Source organism: Ursus americanus, chromosome 33, assembly GCF_024610735.1.
Source record: "Ursus americanus isolate L20-20 chromosome 33, mUrsAme1.1.p, whole genome shotgun sequence".
In the NCBI taxonomy this organism is placed as follows: Eukaryota; Metazoa; Chordata; class Mammalia; order Carnivora; family Ursidae; genus Ursus; species Ursus americanus.
In genome coordinates, this window is record NC_142159.1 from 19,715,454 (window position 1) to 19,729,484 (window position 14,031).

Genomic DNA, 14,031 nt, shown 5'->3' on the forward strand with positions numbered 1-14,031 from the left:
AAAGAAGGTGAACTGGTGGCAGTCAGAGATCCTTCCTTTAACACAAACTCAAGGCCCAGATGGCATTACAGATGGTTTTGATGAAACTTCCAAGAGGACAATCCAATCTTACATAAAGTCTTCCTGAGAATAGAAAAGGGGACAGCACACCCGCCTCACTTCATGATGCAAAGCCTCACGTGGGCATCAAGAGAAAGAAAAGTCAGAAGTCAACCTCATTTCTGATCCAAATGCAAAAATCCTCAATGAAATATTAGCAAACTGAATCCAGCAATATGCTGAAAGCATAATACAAGTCATGATCTTGCTGGACTTATGTGATGGACTCAAATGAGGTCTAACTACATTTCTGTTCCCCTACTATATTTCTTTTTCTTTTTTCTTTTTAAAGATTTTATTTATTTATTTGACAGAGAGAGAGGCAGTGAGAGAGGGAGCAGGGGGAGTGGGAGAGGGAGAAGCAGGCTTCCCGTTGAGCAGGGAGCCCGATGCGGGGCTCGATCCCAGGATCCTGGGATCATGAGCTGAGCCGAAGGCAGATGCTTAACGACTGAGCCACCCAGGAGCCCCTCCCCTACTACATTTCTATTCCACGTCACACCAGAGCTCAGCAGTAAATAAGGAAAATAAATAAATAAGGGCTGGATAAAAAAGAAGCAAAACTGCCATTAATCTCAGATGATACGATCGTGTATTTAGCAACCCCAAAAGATGGTACAGATAAATTATTAAAATCAGTAAGAGAGTTTAGCAAGATTGCTGGACACAAAGCCAATGTTTATTTTTATTTTATTTTATTTTTTTTAAAGATTTTATTTATTTATTTGACAGAGATAGAGACAGTCCACGAGAGAGGGAACACAAGCAGGGGGAGTGGGAGAGGAAGAAGCAGGCTCATAGCGGAAGAGCCTGATGTGGGGCTCGATCCCACAACACTGGGATCACACCCTGAGCTGAAGGCAGACGCTTAACCGCTGTGCCACCCAGGCGCCCCAAAGCCAATGTTTAAAAATCAGCTGTATTGGGGCACCTGGGTGGCTCAGTTGGTTGAGCATGTGACTCTTGGTTTCAGCTCAGGTCATGATCTCAGGGTTGTAGGATCCAGCCCGTGGGGCTCTGTGTTCAGCTGGGAGTCTGCTGGTGATTCTCCCTTCCCCCCCCCCCCCCCCACTCACAAGCACACTCTCTAAAAATAAATCTTAAAAAAAATCAATTGTATTGGGGCGCCTGGGTGGCTTAGTCAGTTAAGGGTCTGCCTTCGGCTCAGGTCATTATCTCAGGGTCCTGGGATCGAGCCGCGTATGGGGCTCCCTGCTCAGTGGGGAGTCTGCTTCTCCCTCTCCCTCTGCTGCTCCCCCTGCTTGCGCTCTCTCTTAAATACATGAAATCTTAAAAAAAAAAACAATTGTATTACTTAATACCAGCAAACAGAAAATGCAGTAAAAAAGATACCCTTTTCAATGCATAAAAAATACAAGGTACCTAGAAATAAGCTGGGGAAAAAAGTATGATCGTTATGGAGAAAATTACAAAAGCTTATAGAGACATATTACAGACGAAAACAGATACATGACGCTCATAGGTTGGAAGGCTCAATTTTGTCAAGATGTGTATTCTCCCCAAACTGATTTAAAGAGTCAGTACAAACCCAGTAAAATCCCAACACGTTCGTTTGTTTTGATGGAACTTGACAGACCGAATGTAACGTGCATGTGAAACGCACAAAAGACCAGGAAGAGCCAAGATGCTTCTGAGGAAACTCCCCCCTCCTCCTAAAATCCAAAAAACAAAGTGGGAGGATTTGCTCTGGGAGTTATCAAGACTATTTCCAAATGGCTAATACGTGAAGGGATTATCTTTATTATCTCGATGGAGGGGAAGATGTCTAAACAGGAAACACGCAGAACCAATCAATCATAAAGGAAAACGTTGACAGGCGTGAATATGCTAAAAGAACATAAGTTCATCAAAAAGATGCCAAGTGCAAGAATATACTCATGGCAGCGTTGGCCAAATCACGAAAAACTGGGAAGAGCCCAAAGTGTGTCAGCAGCAGCCTGGACAGATACGCTGTAGTACGGTCACGTCAAGCTCCACAGACAGCACGTATGAACCTCACACACACCCGACAAAAGCCGGACACGAGGTACACACTGCATGATTCCAGCTGTATAAATAACCGGCTACGAACCAGCAGCAAAAAGGCAGACAATTCAATGGAAACAAACGGGTAAAACGCTTGACAGTCATGTCACAAAAGGGGAAATCAAAAAGGCCCATCGCCAGCTTCCTTGTGATGAAGGGAAATGCACAGCAGAATCACGATGAGATACCATGACTCAGTCAACTCAGAAAAATTAACTTGAACTGGTGTTGGCAAGGATGTGGGGCAATGAAACTTCCACGCGTGGCTGGTGGGAATGTAAATTGGTAACATCACTTTGGAAAACACATTATCTAGAAAAGCTGGGGATGTGCAGACCCCAGGACCCAGCAATTTTGCAACCAGATATATCCAGGAAGGAACAGTTCTCAGAACACCTTCATGCTCTTTTTTTTTTTTTTAAGTAGGCTCCATGCCTAACATGGGGCTTGAACTCATGACCCTGAGATCAAGAGTCACAGGCTCTACCAACTGAGCCAGCTAGGCGTCCCTGGATTCAACGAACTTATACTTTGTTAAATTCAAATTCACGGATCACCTTGCACTTAAAATGGATCTTTTACTCAGGCGTCATTTTTAAAAATCATGCATTGGTCATTCGGAAAATATTGGTTCACTGATCTTCCAAATGCTGATGCATTTTATTATACGTATAAAAAAAAAGCATACCACACTGAGGAACCAATCTTGTCAGAAAGTTTTGAGAAGCTCATAACGGCTGATACAAATTTTTCAAAATTCTAATTTTCTTGGAAGCCTGAATTTTATCATTGGCAACAAATACTGTCAGTTGCTTCCCTTACAGTGCTAGGCTCACTATGCTCAGTTTTTAGGAAATATCTGCCCCAAACCCAAGTCTGAATAACCCTAGTTGTCTGTCAGTTATTCTTTCAAGTAAAAATAATGTTCCATTAAAAAAGGGGGCTAGTTCAACACTCATGAGTTAAGTCATCACGCAAATGCTTACCCTCCAGACAACCTTTACTTTGGCACGCGGCAGTGTTTTCTGTACACTTCCCATTCTGTCACACAGAATGTTAAGAATACCCAAAAGACGTGTTGTTACTGCTCCATCAAGGGTATTAAGTGATAAGTGAGCGTTGCTTCTGTTTGTTTTTATGGTGAGTGCTTAGGAGTGAAAAACAGATGCTTACTGGTGCCCTGGGGCCCAGGCCTGGGTTTATGCACTGGGTTGTGACTTGGTTTATGGACCGGGTTGTGCACTGGGTTGTGCAGTGGGTCGCGCAGTGGGTCGCGCAGTGGGTCGCGCACTGGGTCGCACAGTGGGTCGTGCACTGGGTCATGCAGTGGGTCGTGCACTGGGTTGCGCAGTGGGTCGTGTACTGGGTTGTGCACTGGGTCACACAGTGGGTTGTGCACTGGGTTGTGCACTGGGTAATGCAGTGGGTTGTGCACTGGGTTTCGCGCTGGCTGTTTCACCCACCACGGCTCTCACACCATCAGTGCAAGTGTCAACACAGAGAAAAAGGACAAACTACGTCTCTGTGTTATTTTGAAGACAGTTTGGATCTCACAGATTTCTCACCCCCACCCCAGGGTCTGTGAACCTCACTCTGAAAACTGCTGTCCTAGACAAACCCAGATAGACCGAGATACACATGATGCTCACGGCAACATGGCTCCTAAGCCCTGAAATGCCCATCGATGGAAGAATGAACCAAGAAATTACCATGTGGCCATAAATACTATACAGCGAATATAACAAACTCAGTAGTGCTCCACGAAACAAGTGGTGCTTTTATCCAGAGGAGCAAACTGGTAAAGCATCCACTGTGCCAGTAATTTTTTTTTGAGAGAGAGAGCAAGAGAGAGCAAGTCTGTGTGTGTGTGCACGGGAAGGGGGAGCGGCAGAGGGCAAGGGTGAGAGAGAATCTTAAACGGGCTCCCCCCCTAGTGCAGAGCCTGGAGCGGGACTCGATCTCATGACCCTGAGATCGTGGCCTGAGCTGAAATCAAGAGTCAGATGCTTACCCGACTGAGCCACCCAGGCGCCCCACTGGCAGTAATTCTGTAAATATATCTGAGTTACAATCTTCCCCAAGGGATAAATAAATCATTCTCAAGAGTAGAAGCTATTACTGAAAAGCAATTTAGGAAGCTTTCACAGATTAATCTTGAACTGAGAAGTTCTTTTCCCTTCCTCGCCACCAGCATGTTTTCTTCCTGATTCTCTCAGCTCCTCAGCTGCCATCGGCTGGCGGTTGTCCAGAATTTTGTCCTTGGCCCCCTTGTCTCCTTACGTCACGGGCTACGTATGCCTGGGAGACAGCGCCACGCTGAGGCCTTCTACCTCTCTCCCCGGCTCCCTAAGACCTAGACCCCCACACCCCACTGTCTGATGGCCACCTCCCCTCAGACCTCCCGCAGGCAGCTCGCATTCTGTACGCCACAACGGAATTCATTACCGTCTTCCTAAGCCTGCCCTTCTCTCCTCACGGCCCCCTGCCCCCATCTGGTTCTGCCTCACACCACGTCCTTCCCTTAGTCCCAGCCTCGAGGGCCCTTCCTCTGCGCTCACATCTGAGTGAGTCACGCACACCCGTGGATGGAAATCGCCTTCAGGCCTCTCTCCTCCGGCGGAATTTTAAGGACAGAGACTAACTCTGGATGTCATAGCTCCTCTGTATTTTCTACACAGCAGGCAGGCAACAAACTGTTTACTGAGTGAATGAAATAAATGAAAACAATTTTTTATAGAACTTCTCATTCTAGCTTCCAGAGAAAATGAATCAAAGGGTTCTTATTGCCTTTTAAAAAAAAAAAATAGGGGCGCCTCGCTGGCTCAGTTGGTAGAGCACGCTGACTCTTGATCTCAGGGTGGTAGGTTCGAGCCCCACGTTGGGTGTAAAGATTATGTGAAAAAAATCTTTAAACAAAACCAAACCAAACAAAATAACATTAAAGAAATAAAATAATACATGTTCATGATAGGGATTTTTGAAAACCCAAATATTAGGATAATGTGTAATTTTACCATCAAGGGATGGGTTTATTTCCGTCTTTTTCCTATATGCATGCACGCACACACACACAGACACACGTCACAAAATCGACATCAGTGTTTAGACTGCGGATAGAATTGGTATGTATTGGGATCCTTCAGTCTCTGTGCTTCATCTATTTGAATTTTCAGTCTCTTACAGGCTTCATTTAAATGATTTTGTTTGAGTAATTAACTAACTACTATGGAACTCAGGTCTGAGATGACCAGCGTTCAGACCTGCTGAAGGGTGAGGCACCTCAATTTTGGCATCCTGCTTGCTCTTTTTAACATTATGTTATGAAAACTATCCCCATCAGTAAATGTTCTTGAACTGCCATTTAAACAGCTAAACGGCTCTATAGTAGTCCCTGTTTGGGATATACCAATAATTAGCCTACTGCTGGATATTTATATTTTCCCCCCAGTGAAACCGGTTACAAATGATAATGTCTCTGTAATTTTGGCCTGAATTTCTATTCCCTGAGGACGGATTCCTAAAAGGTAATCTCATCTCCCCGAGGTCTTTATGCAAGCCTCATCTTAGTGAGGCCCTTCTCGGTCATTCTACCGTAAAAAATGTGAACCTGCCCTCCCCACTCCACATTCCCTTTTCCTGCTTTATTTTTCTCCTTAGTGCCTCTCCCCATATGACACGCCACCATGGAGTATGTTATGCCCACTGTCTGTCGTCCCCGCTAGAACACAGGACGGACCCTGGGACAAGGAATTCAGGTGACTTTGCTCAGGGTTTTGTCCCCAGCGTGCAGGGCAGTGTTAGGCCCATACAAGGTACTCAGGTACTCAGGAGTACTCTTTTCCCAAATGAATCCAGGCAATTGGCGTATTATCACCCAGTTGCTTTTCTGAAAACTTCTGAAGCTTCCTCCAGCTCGGCAAAACAAAGACTGCCTGATTCTCTCTACTCTCAACACTACTGGGTATCTTCGCTTTGAAAATCTTCAACAATGTGATGGGAGGAGAAGAAAATGTTAAACTGGCTTTTCTTGATTAGTTAATTTTTAAAAATTAAATCACCTGAATCTTTTCTCAGAATTTTATTCATATTCTTAGCCTACTCTTCTTGGGAAGTTTTATTAATTTTTTTTAATTGAGGTGAAATTCACATAACATAAAATTAGTTTTAAAATGTATCACTCACAAATTTAAGCCCTTAAATTTGTGTGGAACCAGAAAAGGCCCCGAATCGCCAAGGAATTATTGAAAAGGAAAAACAAAGCTGGGGGCATCATGTTGCCGGATTTCAAGCTGTACTACAAAGCTGTGATCACAAAGACAGCATGGTACTGGCACAAAAACAGACACATAGACCAATGGAACAGAACAGAGAACTCAGAAATGGACCCTCGGCTCTTTGGGCAACTAATCTTTGACAAAGCAGGAAAAAACATCCAGTGGGAAACAAGACAGTCTCTTCAATAAATGGTGCTGGGAAAATTAGACAGCTACATGCAAAAGAATGAAACTTGACCACTCTCTCACACCATACACAAAGATAAACTCCAAATGGATGAAAGACCTCGACGTGAGACAGGAATCCATCAAAATCCTAGAGGAGAACACAGGCTGCAACCTCTTTGACATCGGCCACAGCAACTTCTTTCATGACACATCTCCAAAGGCAAGAGAAACAAAAGAAAAAATGAACTTGTGGGACTTAATTAAGTTAAAAAGCTTCTGTACAGCCAAGGAAACAGTCAAAAAAACTAAGAGGCAGCCCATGGAATGGGAGAAAATATTTGCAAATGACACTACAGATAAAAGATTAGTATCCAAGATCTACAAAGAGCTTCTCAAACTCAATACACGGGAAACAAATAATCAAATAAAAATGGGCAGAAGATATGAACAGACACTTTTCCAATGAAGACATAGAAATGACTAACAGACACATGAAAAAATGTTCAAAATCATTAGCCATCAGGGAAATTCAAATCAAAACCACACTGAGATACCACCTTACACCAGTTAGAATGGCAAAAATTGACAAGGCAAGAAACAACAATTGTTGGAGAGGATGTGGAGAAAGGGGATCCCTCCTACATTGTTGGTGGGAATGCAAGTTGGTACAGCCACTCTGGGAAACAGTGTGGAGGTCCCTTAAAAAGTTAAAAATTGAGCTACCCTATGATCCAGCCATTGCACTACTGGGTATTTACCCCAAAAATACAGACGTAGTGAAGAGAAGGGCCATATGTACCCCAATGTTCATAGCAGCATTGTCCACAATAGCTAAATCGTGGAAGGAGCCGAGATGCCCTTCAACAGATGTCTGGATTAAGAAGATGTGGTCCATATATACAATGGAATATTACTCAGCCATCAGAAAGAACGATTACCCAACATTTGCAGCAACGTGGACGGCACTGAAGGAGATAATGCTAAGCGAAATAAGTCAAGCAGAGAAAGACAATTATCATATGGTTTCACTCATTTATGGAACATAAGAACTAGGATGATCGGTAGGAGAAGAAAGGGAAGAAGGAAGGGGGGTAAACAGAAGGGGGAATGAACCATGAGAGACTGTGGACTCTGGGAAACAAACTGAGGGCTTCAGAGGGGAGGGGGGTGGGGGAATGGGATAGACCGGTGATGGGTAGTAAGGAGGACACGTATTGCATGGAGCACTGGATGTTATACGCAAGTAATGAATCATGGAACTTTCCATCAAAAACTAGGGATGTACTATATGGTGACTAACATAACATAATAAAAAATTATTATAAAAAAATAATGAAATGTATCACTCCATGGCATTCTGTACATGCACAGTGCTGTGTAACAATCACCTCTCTCTAGTCCCTAACATTTCAATCAGCCTGAAAGAAAACTCTATACCCACTAAGTGATCACTTTCGGGAAGTTTCGTGTTGATCTCTTTGATTAGGAGAAGCTCATGAGAAATTAAAGAGAACAGTCTTTTTCAGATTGGTGGTTAATATTTCCCTTAGCTTATTGTTTAACTTAAAAACTCTGAAGTATTTATATACACAATTTAAACTTATAACAAGTTGTGATTTTCCAACAAGATTTTTAGTCCTTCTTGAAGATCAGATTTTCACTTACTTGTTCTCTAAGTTTATGGTTTTCTTTCATTCCTTTTTATTTTTGTTTTATATTTAGCTTTTAAATTTATTTTTATAATTTATTTTAGAATAAGATTATTGATTTTCTGACAGGATCACTTTAAAGATAAAAGGTGATTGTTTATTTAATTAAAAAAATTTTTTTTAAAGATTTTATTTATTTATTCGACAGAGAGAGACAGGCAGCAAGAGAGGGAACACAAGCAGAGGAGTGGGAGAGGAAGAAGCAGGCTCCGAGCAGAGAAGCCTGATGTGGGGCTTGATCCCAGAATGCTGGGATCACGCCCTGAGCCAAAGGCAGACGCTTAACGACTGTGCCACCCGGGCGCCCCTAGTTCTTAAAATTTTTAAGAAAGATTTTTAAGTAATTTCTATACCCGATATGGGGCTTGAACCTATAATTCCGAGACAGAGGAGAGTCCCATGCTCTACCAACTAAGCCAGCCAGGTACCCCTATTTTGTTTTTGTGGCAAAATATATATAATGTAAATGGACCATTTTAGTCATTTCCAAGCGCATAATACTGTGGCATTAAGTATATTCAGACTGTTGTGCAACTATCACCACCATCCACTTCCCGACCATTTTCAGCTTCCCAAACAGAAGTGTCCACATGAAACACCAACTCCCCATATCTTCCTTCCTCAGCCCTTGGCATCACCACCATCCTATTTCCTGTCAAAGGATTATCTTTTGAGTAAAACAGTCCCAAATTGGATGAAAACCAACCTCGTTTTTAAATTTCGTGCCTCTGAATGAAGAAATTAAAAACGAACTTCTTCTCACTTGCTCTGTTCAATGTTGCTGTTTGTTTCTAGAAGCCCAAGATACTAGGCGAGGACAATTCCAGAACAGGGCGGCTCTCACGTACCTGGATAACATCCGCAGGCTTGTTTATGTGTTCTTTAAAGATCAAGATGGCGGGGGCATAGACATTGACATTGTACTGCCTCGTCATCTCCTCCGCCCCTCTCAAACCCACGTGCACGTATCCGAATGACAAGTAATCTTTGTATGCAAAAGCAGTCAACTGTTAGGGAGTCAGACAGAGGAAGAAATTAAATTGGTGGCGGGATCGCACAAACCAAGTGTGACCAGTTCACACCAGTGGTGGAGAGCAATGCTAGCTTGTATAGCCCCACTTGGGCTGCCGGACCTCTGTGCACTTGGAGGAATTCCACGGTGTTCCACGCCCAAAAACTGTACCCACAAAGCTAAACACAGTGAGTTTTATTTTTTTTTCACAGATGGAGAAAAATATTCATTTTACTGAGATCTACGCTGGGCTGGAGGCATGGAGTGTTTGAGGAATCACCTCAATTACGGAAGATGGCAGTGACTGTGTCAGAGGTTAAGTGGGACACTTTCCTCTCCCGTCCCATGTCACAGCGCTAACCAGAGGGGTGCCGGAAGTGCTGTAGAGGGTGTCATTCAGAGGGCGGGTCTGGGAATCACGCAGTCACCACAGGGGTCGGTTATACAACCTCTTGACTGAGCTTCAGTGTCTTGGTCTATAAAACAGGGATGATATCTGTATCACGGGCTCTTCTGAAGATTCAACGCTACTATGTGTGTGGAATGCACTAGCACAGTAATGGCACCAGGAGGTGCTCAGTGTATGGTGTTATGGCAAATTTCTGGTCTTCAAACATTTCTCTTTGGATAAGCTCTTAGAAAAAGGACAAGCAGGCCACAAGTACCTTCCACCAAAAAAAGAGCAAACATTCCCCCAGCACATAATATACCTTGTACAGCAGTGGTACAACGGGCATCTGGTCAAACAGAAGGACATGGGGTTTATTCTCTTGCTGCCAGCCGGAGAGGAATCGGACGTAATTTTTATTTGTAACCTTAAATTGAAGAGAGGATGTCAGTTTCAGAATTCAATTCTCAACAACTGCATTATAATGTAGTCAGGAGACAATGAAACAAAATCAAGTATGTGTAAAAGATTGTTTCGTAGAGAATAAAAAATGCAGACCACTATTTTTTGTCTGTTTGACTAAAACGGTTTAAAAGAACAGTTACTGATTTCATATTTTCATGTGTTCCCAGTCTTACAGACTGAAATCACCATCTTTTCTGGAATAATTACTGAGCATGTTATAAAAAAAAATGAACTTTTGAATTATAGACATGCTTCTTAATCTATTAACCTGTGGAAAATAATGCCGTGATTACTCTTTTAAAGTGGCTTAGAAGAATAAGGGGGCCCCCTCAGTCTCTGTGTTACACAATTTCATTTATTACCATGTGAATTGCTACTTTTGTGCTTCTCTGTTTATGCCTTAAATGATCCTAAGAGAACATAAAAAAAAATGAATAAATTAAAATTCTACCTAGAAATTTTTCATAGTTAAAAAAGGTTTCTTTCCATTCTGCTTCCAGAATGATCTCCATTCAACCTCAATCTGATCATTTCACTCTCTGCTTACCCCCTTTAATGGCTCCAGCACCTGCAAGCCACGGCCCGAGTTCCTCACCAGGGCGGCCGGGCTCTCGGAGGCCCTGGCAGTGAGATTCCTGTAAACCCCTCTAGTCTTATGCTCTCCAGCTCACTAGTGACTACCTCATGCACAGCTGACTGCTTCATGTCCCAGACCTCTGTCCACCTGCAACTCATTCCCTACCTCTCTCTCCTCACCTGGCGAACTCAGTGCAGGGACTGTTTCTGCCAGGAAGCCTTTCCCAGCAATCCTGGACAGCCTCTCTGCAGATCAGATGGGAAATAATCACCCACTAGACTGGGAGCTCCTTGAAAAGTGTCCTCGACACTTACAGTATTCTCTAACAGACATTTCATAAATGTTTGAGGACCTATCCGGACAACCTACGATTGTTCTAGGAGCCTACCGTGCTCTCTGCCAGCTCCAACGAATATTTCTTCTGTAGATAATGATCCTGGTGGGTTAGTCTATGAATAGTGTGTGTGGAAATAGGATGGAATTGTTGGTATGTTCACTCTCCCTGGTATAGTTAAAGGAATGAATTGCTTAAAGCAAACAAGAATACTGTTCTGGTTCCTCTGATCCCTGATCTAAAATACTGGAGGAAAAATGCTTCTTAAGTATGAAAATCATAAACTATATGAGCTCTTTGTGCCTGGCTTCTCAGTGCAATTTTTGTTCGTGAAATTTATTCATACTTGCATTACTTGAAGCTCTGAAAGTTCCAAAAATATTTGACTTCATGGAATCTTGTGTTTTCCATAGATGTGATTGTTAAATATACAGCCGAATGTAACTTAATTTGAATCCTTTCATAAGACAAATACCTTCAAATGAACAAACTCACGAGTCAGAAAGAAATCCTTCATCCTATGTTGTGATCTAATTTTTTGTTTAGAAAATGAACGTCACTGTCATTCCAAGCTCAGATCCCCACCACCATGTAAAAATGCCCGGTGGTTACCAACAGGGAGGGATTCTCTCAGTCTTTCTACTTTGCTTCAATTTTCAGTCTCCTGCAGACTTCATTTAAAGGATTTCAGTTGAGTCATTAGTTAATTAACATACAGTCTTCCCTATTCAAAATGACACTCAGGTCTGAGATGACCACAGACAGAGTTCAGGGCCACTAGTGGTCCCAGGTACCTTGTAAACTACTGTTCCTCCAGGTACTTACTTTCTCCACCAAGTTCCCTGGAAGAAGACTGTCTACAAACTGTCGTAGGTTCTCGCGGACGACTGCATTATGGAAGAAGGAGATTTTCCCATTTATGATTCCCAGGATAGAGGGAGTGCTGTGCGCTCCCAGGTGATGGGCCAGGCGTCTCTCGTACCCAGCATGGACCACGCCAATTCCTACACCTGCAAAGTATGGAAGACCCACATGAGGCCTTTTTATGCCCCCGTGGTAGAGGAAGAAATGCTAAGTGGCTTTTTGGTGTGCAACTGAAGTCCTGACCTAGGAGGGGAGGATATCTTTCCTAATAGACTGATGAGCATTTTTTTCATTGCCGATATTCTAAGTTGGTTCAGCTTTTCTGCAGAATAATGTGGCATGACTTAAGAGCTACGAATCTTTGTATCTTTTGGTCCCTGTTATTTTGAATTTTGGGAGATGAGAAAATACTTCAAAAGAAAAGAAAGCAATCTGCTCACAGTGCTTCTATTCACAAGGAAAAAGACCTGTAAACAAGCCAAGGGTTCAACAACTCGGCAATCGTTAGAAAAATAACTATGATTTATTAACAGAAGTCAAATCTTCACACTCTTCAGAGCAATTCTCCCTTATATAAATTACTTTGTAGAGACAGATATTAGAAAGTGCACATTCTCAAAAGGAGGAAGAAATTAAGTTAAAGTCACATCCCATATAAACACTGTTAATATTTTGGTATCTGTACCTTTTCTGACACAAACGTGTGTGGACACACACACCTATATATAAAACAAAACAGGAGCATCTGATACTCATTTCACTTAATAGTTGAATAAGTTTCCTTGTTCCTTCCTTCAACCAATATATCTGGGGAGCCAGCTCCTCTCCCAAACACGGGAGGTATACGAAATATTCACAGCCAGCAAGGACCAGTCTTCTCTGGATGTCCAACAGACTTCTCCAGCTTAACATTTCCCAAACCCAACTCCTGCTCTCCTCCCCCAGGCCCATCCTACACAGGCCTCCCCTGGTCACTGGCGGGGCCCCTTCCTTCCTGTTACTTGGATGGAAGACCCGAATCATCTTCCACCTCTCGCCTCTCACACCCCACGTCCAATCTGTCAGCAAGTCCTGTTGGTTTCGTTTTCAAAATACGCCAGGAATCTGTTTGTCCCCACTTTCTTTAGATTCTCCTCTGAGTCACCATCTCTTCCCCGGTTGTGCAATATCCACCCAATGTTACTGTCTCTCCTGGTCTCCCTGTGGCCTGTTCTCAACATACTAGTCACGCTGTCTCCTCTAACGCGCGCACACACACACACACACACACACACACACGGATCATGGCACTTCTCTGCCCAAACCCTGCAAAGACTTCCCATTTCACTCAGAATAAAAGCTGATCGACACAAAGGCCAAGAAGGTCCTTTGTGATTTGGTCCCTGGCCCCCGCTGCCCTCCCTCTCCTCCTTGTCCTACTCACCTTGTTCCAGCACCCAGCATCCTTCTCTTCCTTAAACCCACTGGCACGTTCCTGCCTCAGGGCCTTGGCACTGGCTGCTCCTTCTGCCTGGAGTGTGCGCCTCCCCTGACATCTGCATAGCTGAGTCCCTCCTTTGCCAACTGCAAGTCCTCAATGAGGGCCACCTGGCTACCATGTTTGAAACCATACTCCCCACACTCGGGATCCCCCTCAATCTGCTTACTTTCCCTTTTTCCATAGCACTTCGCACCTCCTAACACATCACACGCTTTGCTTTTTTCTGTCTGTCTGCCCCTGCTAGGATGAGTTCACAGATGTATCCCAAACCCCAGACCAGAGCGTGGCACACAGCGGGAGCTCACGGAAACCCGGCCATCAGTCTGTTTGAATACTGAAGCTGCTTTTGGCCTTCACTATTACAAGTAATATTTTGATGGGCATCCTTGTATATCTTTGTGTACACATCTTTGTGCACGTGTGTGATTTCCTAATCAAATTCCAAAAATGGGATTGCTGGATAAATAGGCAGGGATCACAAGCTTCATGCATTACAACTGGTAAGGAGACGAAACAAATCTATCTGCAGGGCACCTGACTATAACCCCTGGCGTATCTCAAGGGCAGGTAAGGAGGAACCTTGGATGTCATGCAGTCCACCCCCTCATGTTACAG

At 43.5% G+C, this 14,031-nt stretch overlaps 1 protein-coding gene and 1 non-coding gene across 3 annotated transcripts in view; both read right to left on the reverse strand.

The window, feature by feature from the left end:
* Positions 1–14,031, reverse strand: part of DNAJC16 (DnaJ heat shock protein family (Hsp40) member C16) — a 41,296-nt gene that overhangs the window by 11,500 nt on the left and 15,765 nt on the right. For both annotated transcript variants that reach the window (XM_045774681.2, XM_045774682.2), the window contains 3 exons: positions 11,898–12,082; positions 10,019–10,123; positions 9,145–9,303 (listed from right to left, as the gene is read on the reverse strand). In XM_045774681.2, coding sequence (XP_045630637.1) covers positions 9,145–9,303; positions 10,019–10,123; positions 11,898–12,082 — 449 coding nt within the window. The remainder of the gene's footprint in view (positions 1–9,144; positions 9,304–10,018; positions 10,124–11,897; positions 12,083–14,031) is intronic.
* TRNAK-CUU (transfer RNA lysine (anticodon CUU)) lies at positions 2,578–2,650 on the reverse strand. Its single transcript has one exon. It is a non-coding gene; the product is annotated as a tRNA-Lys (tRNA).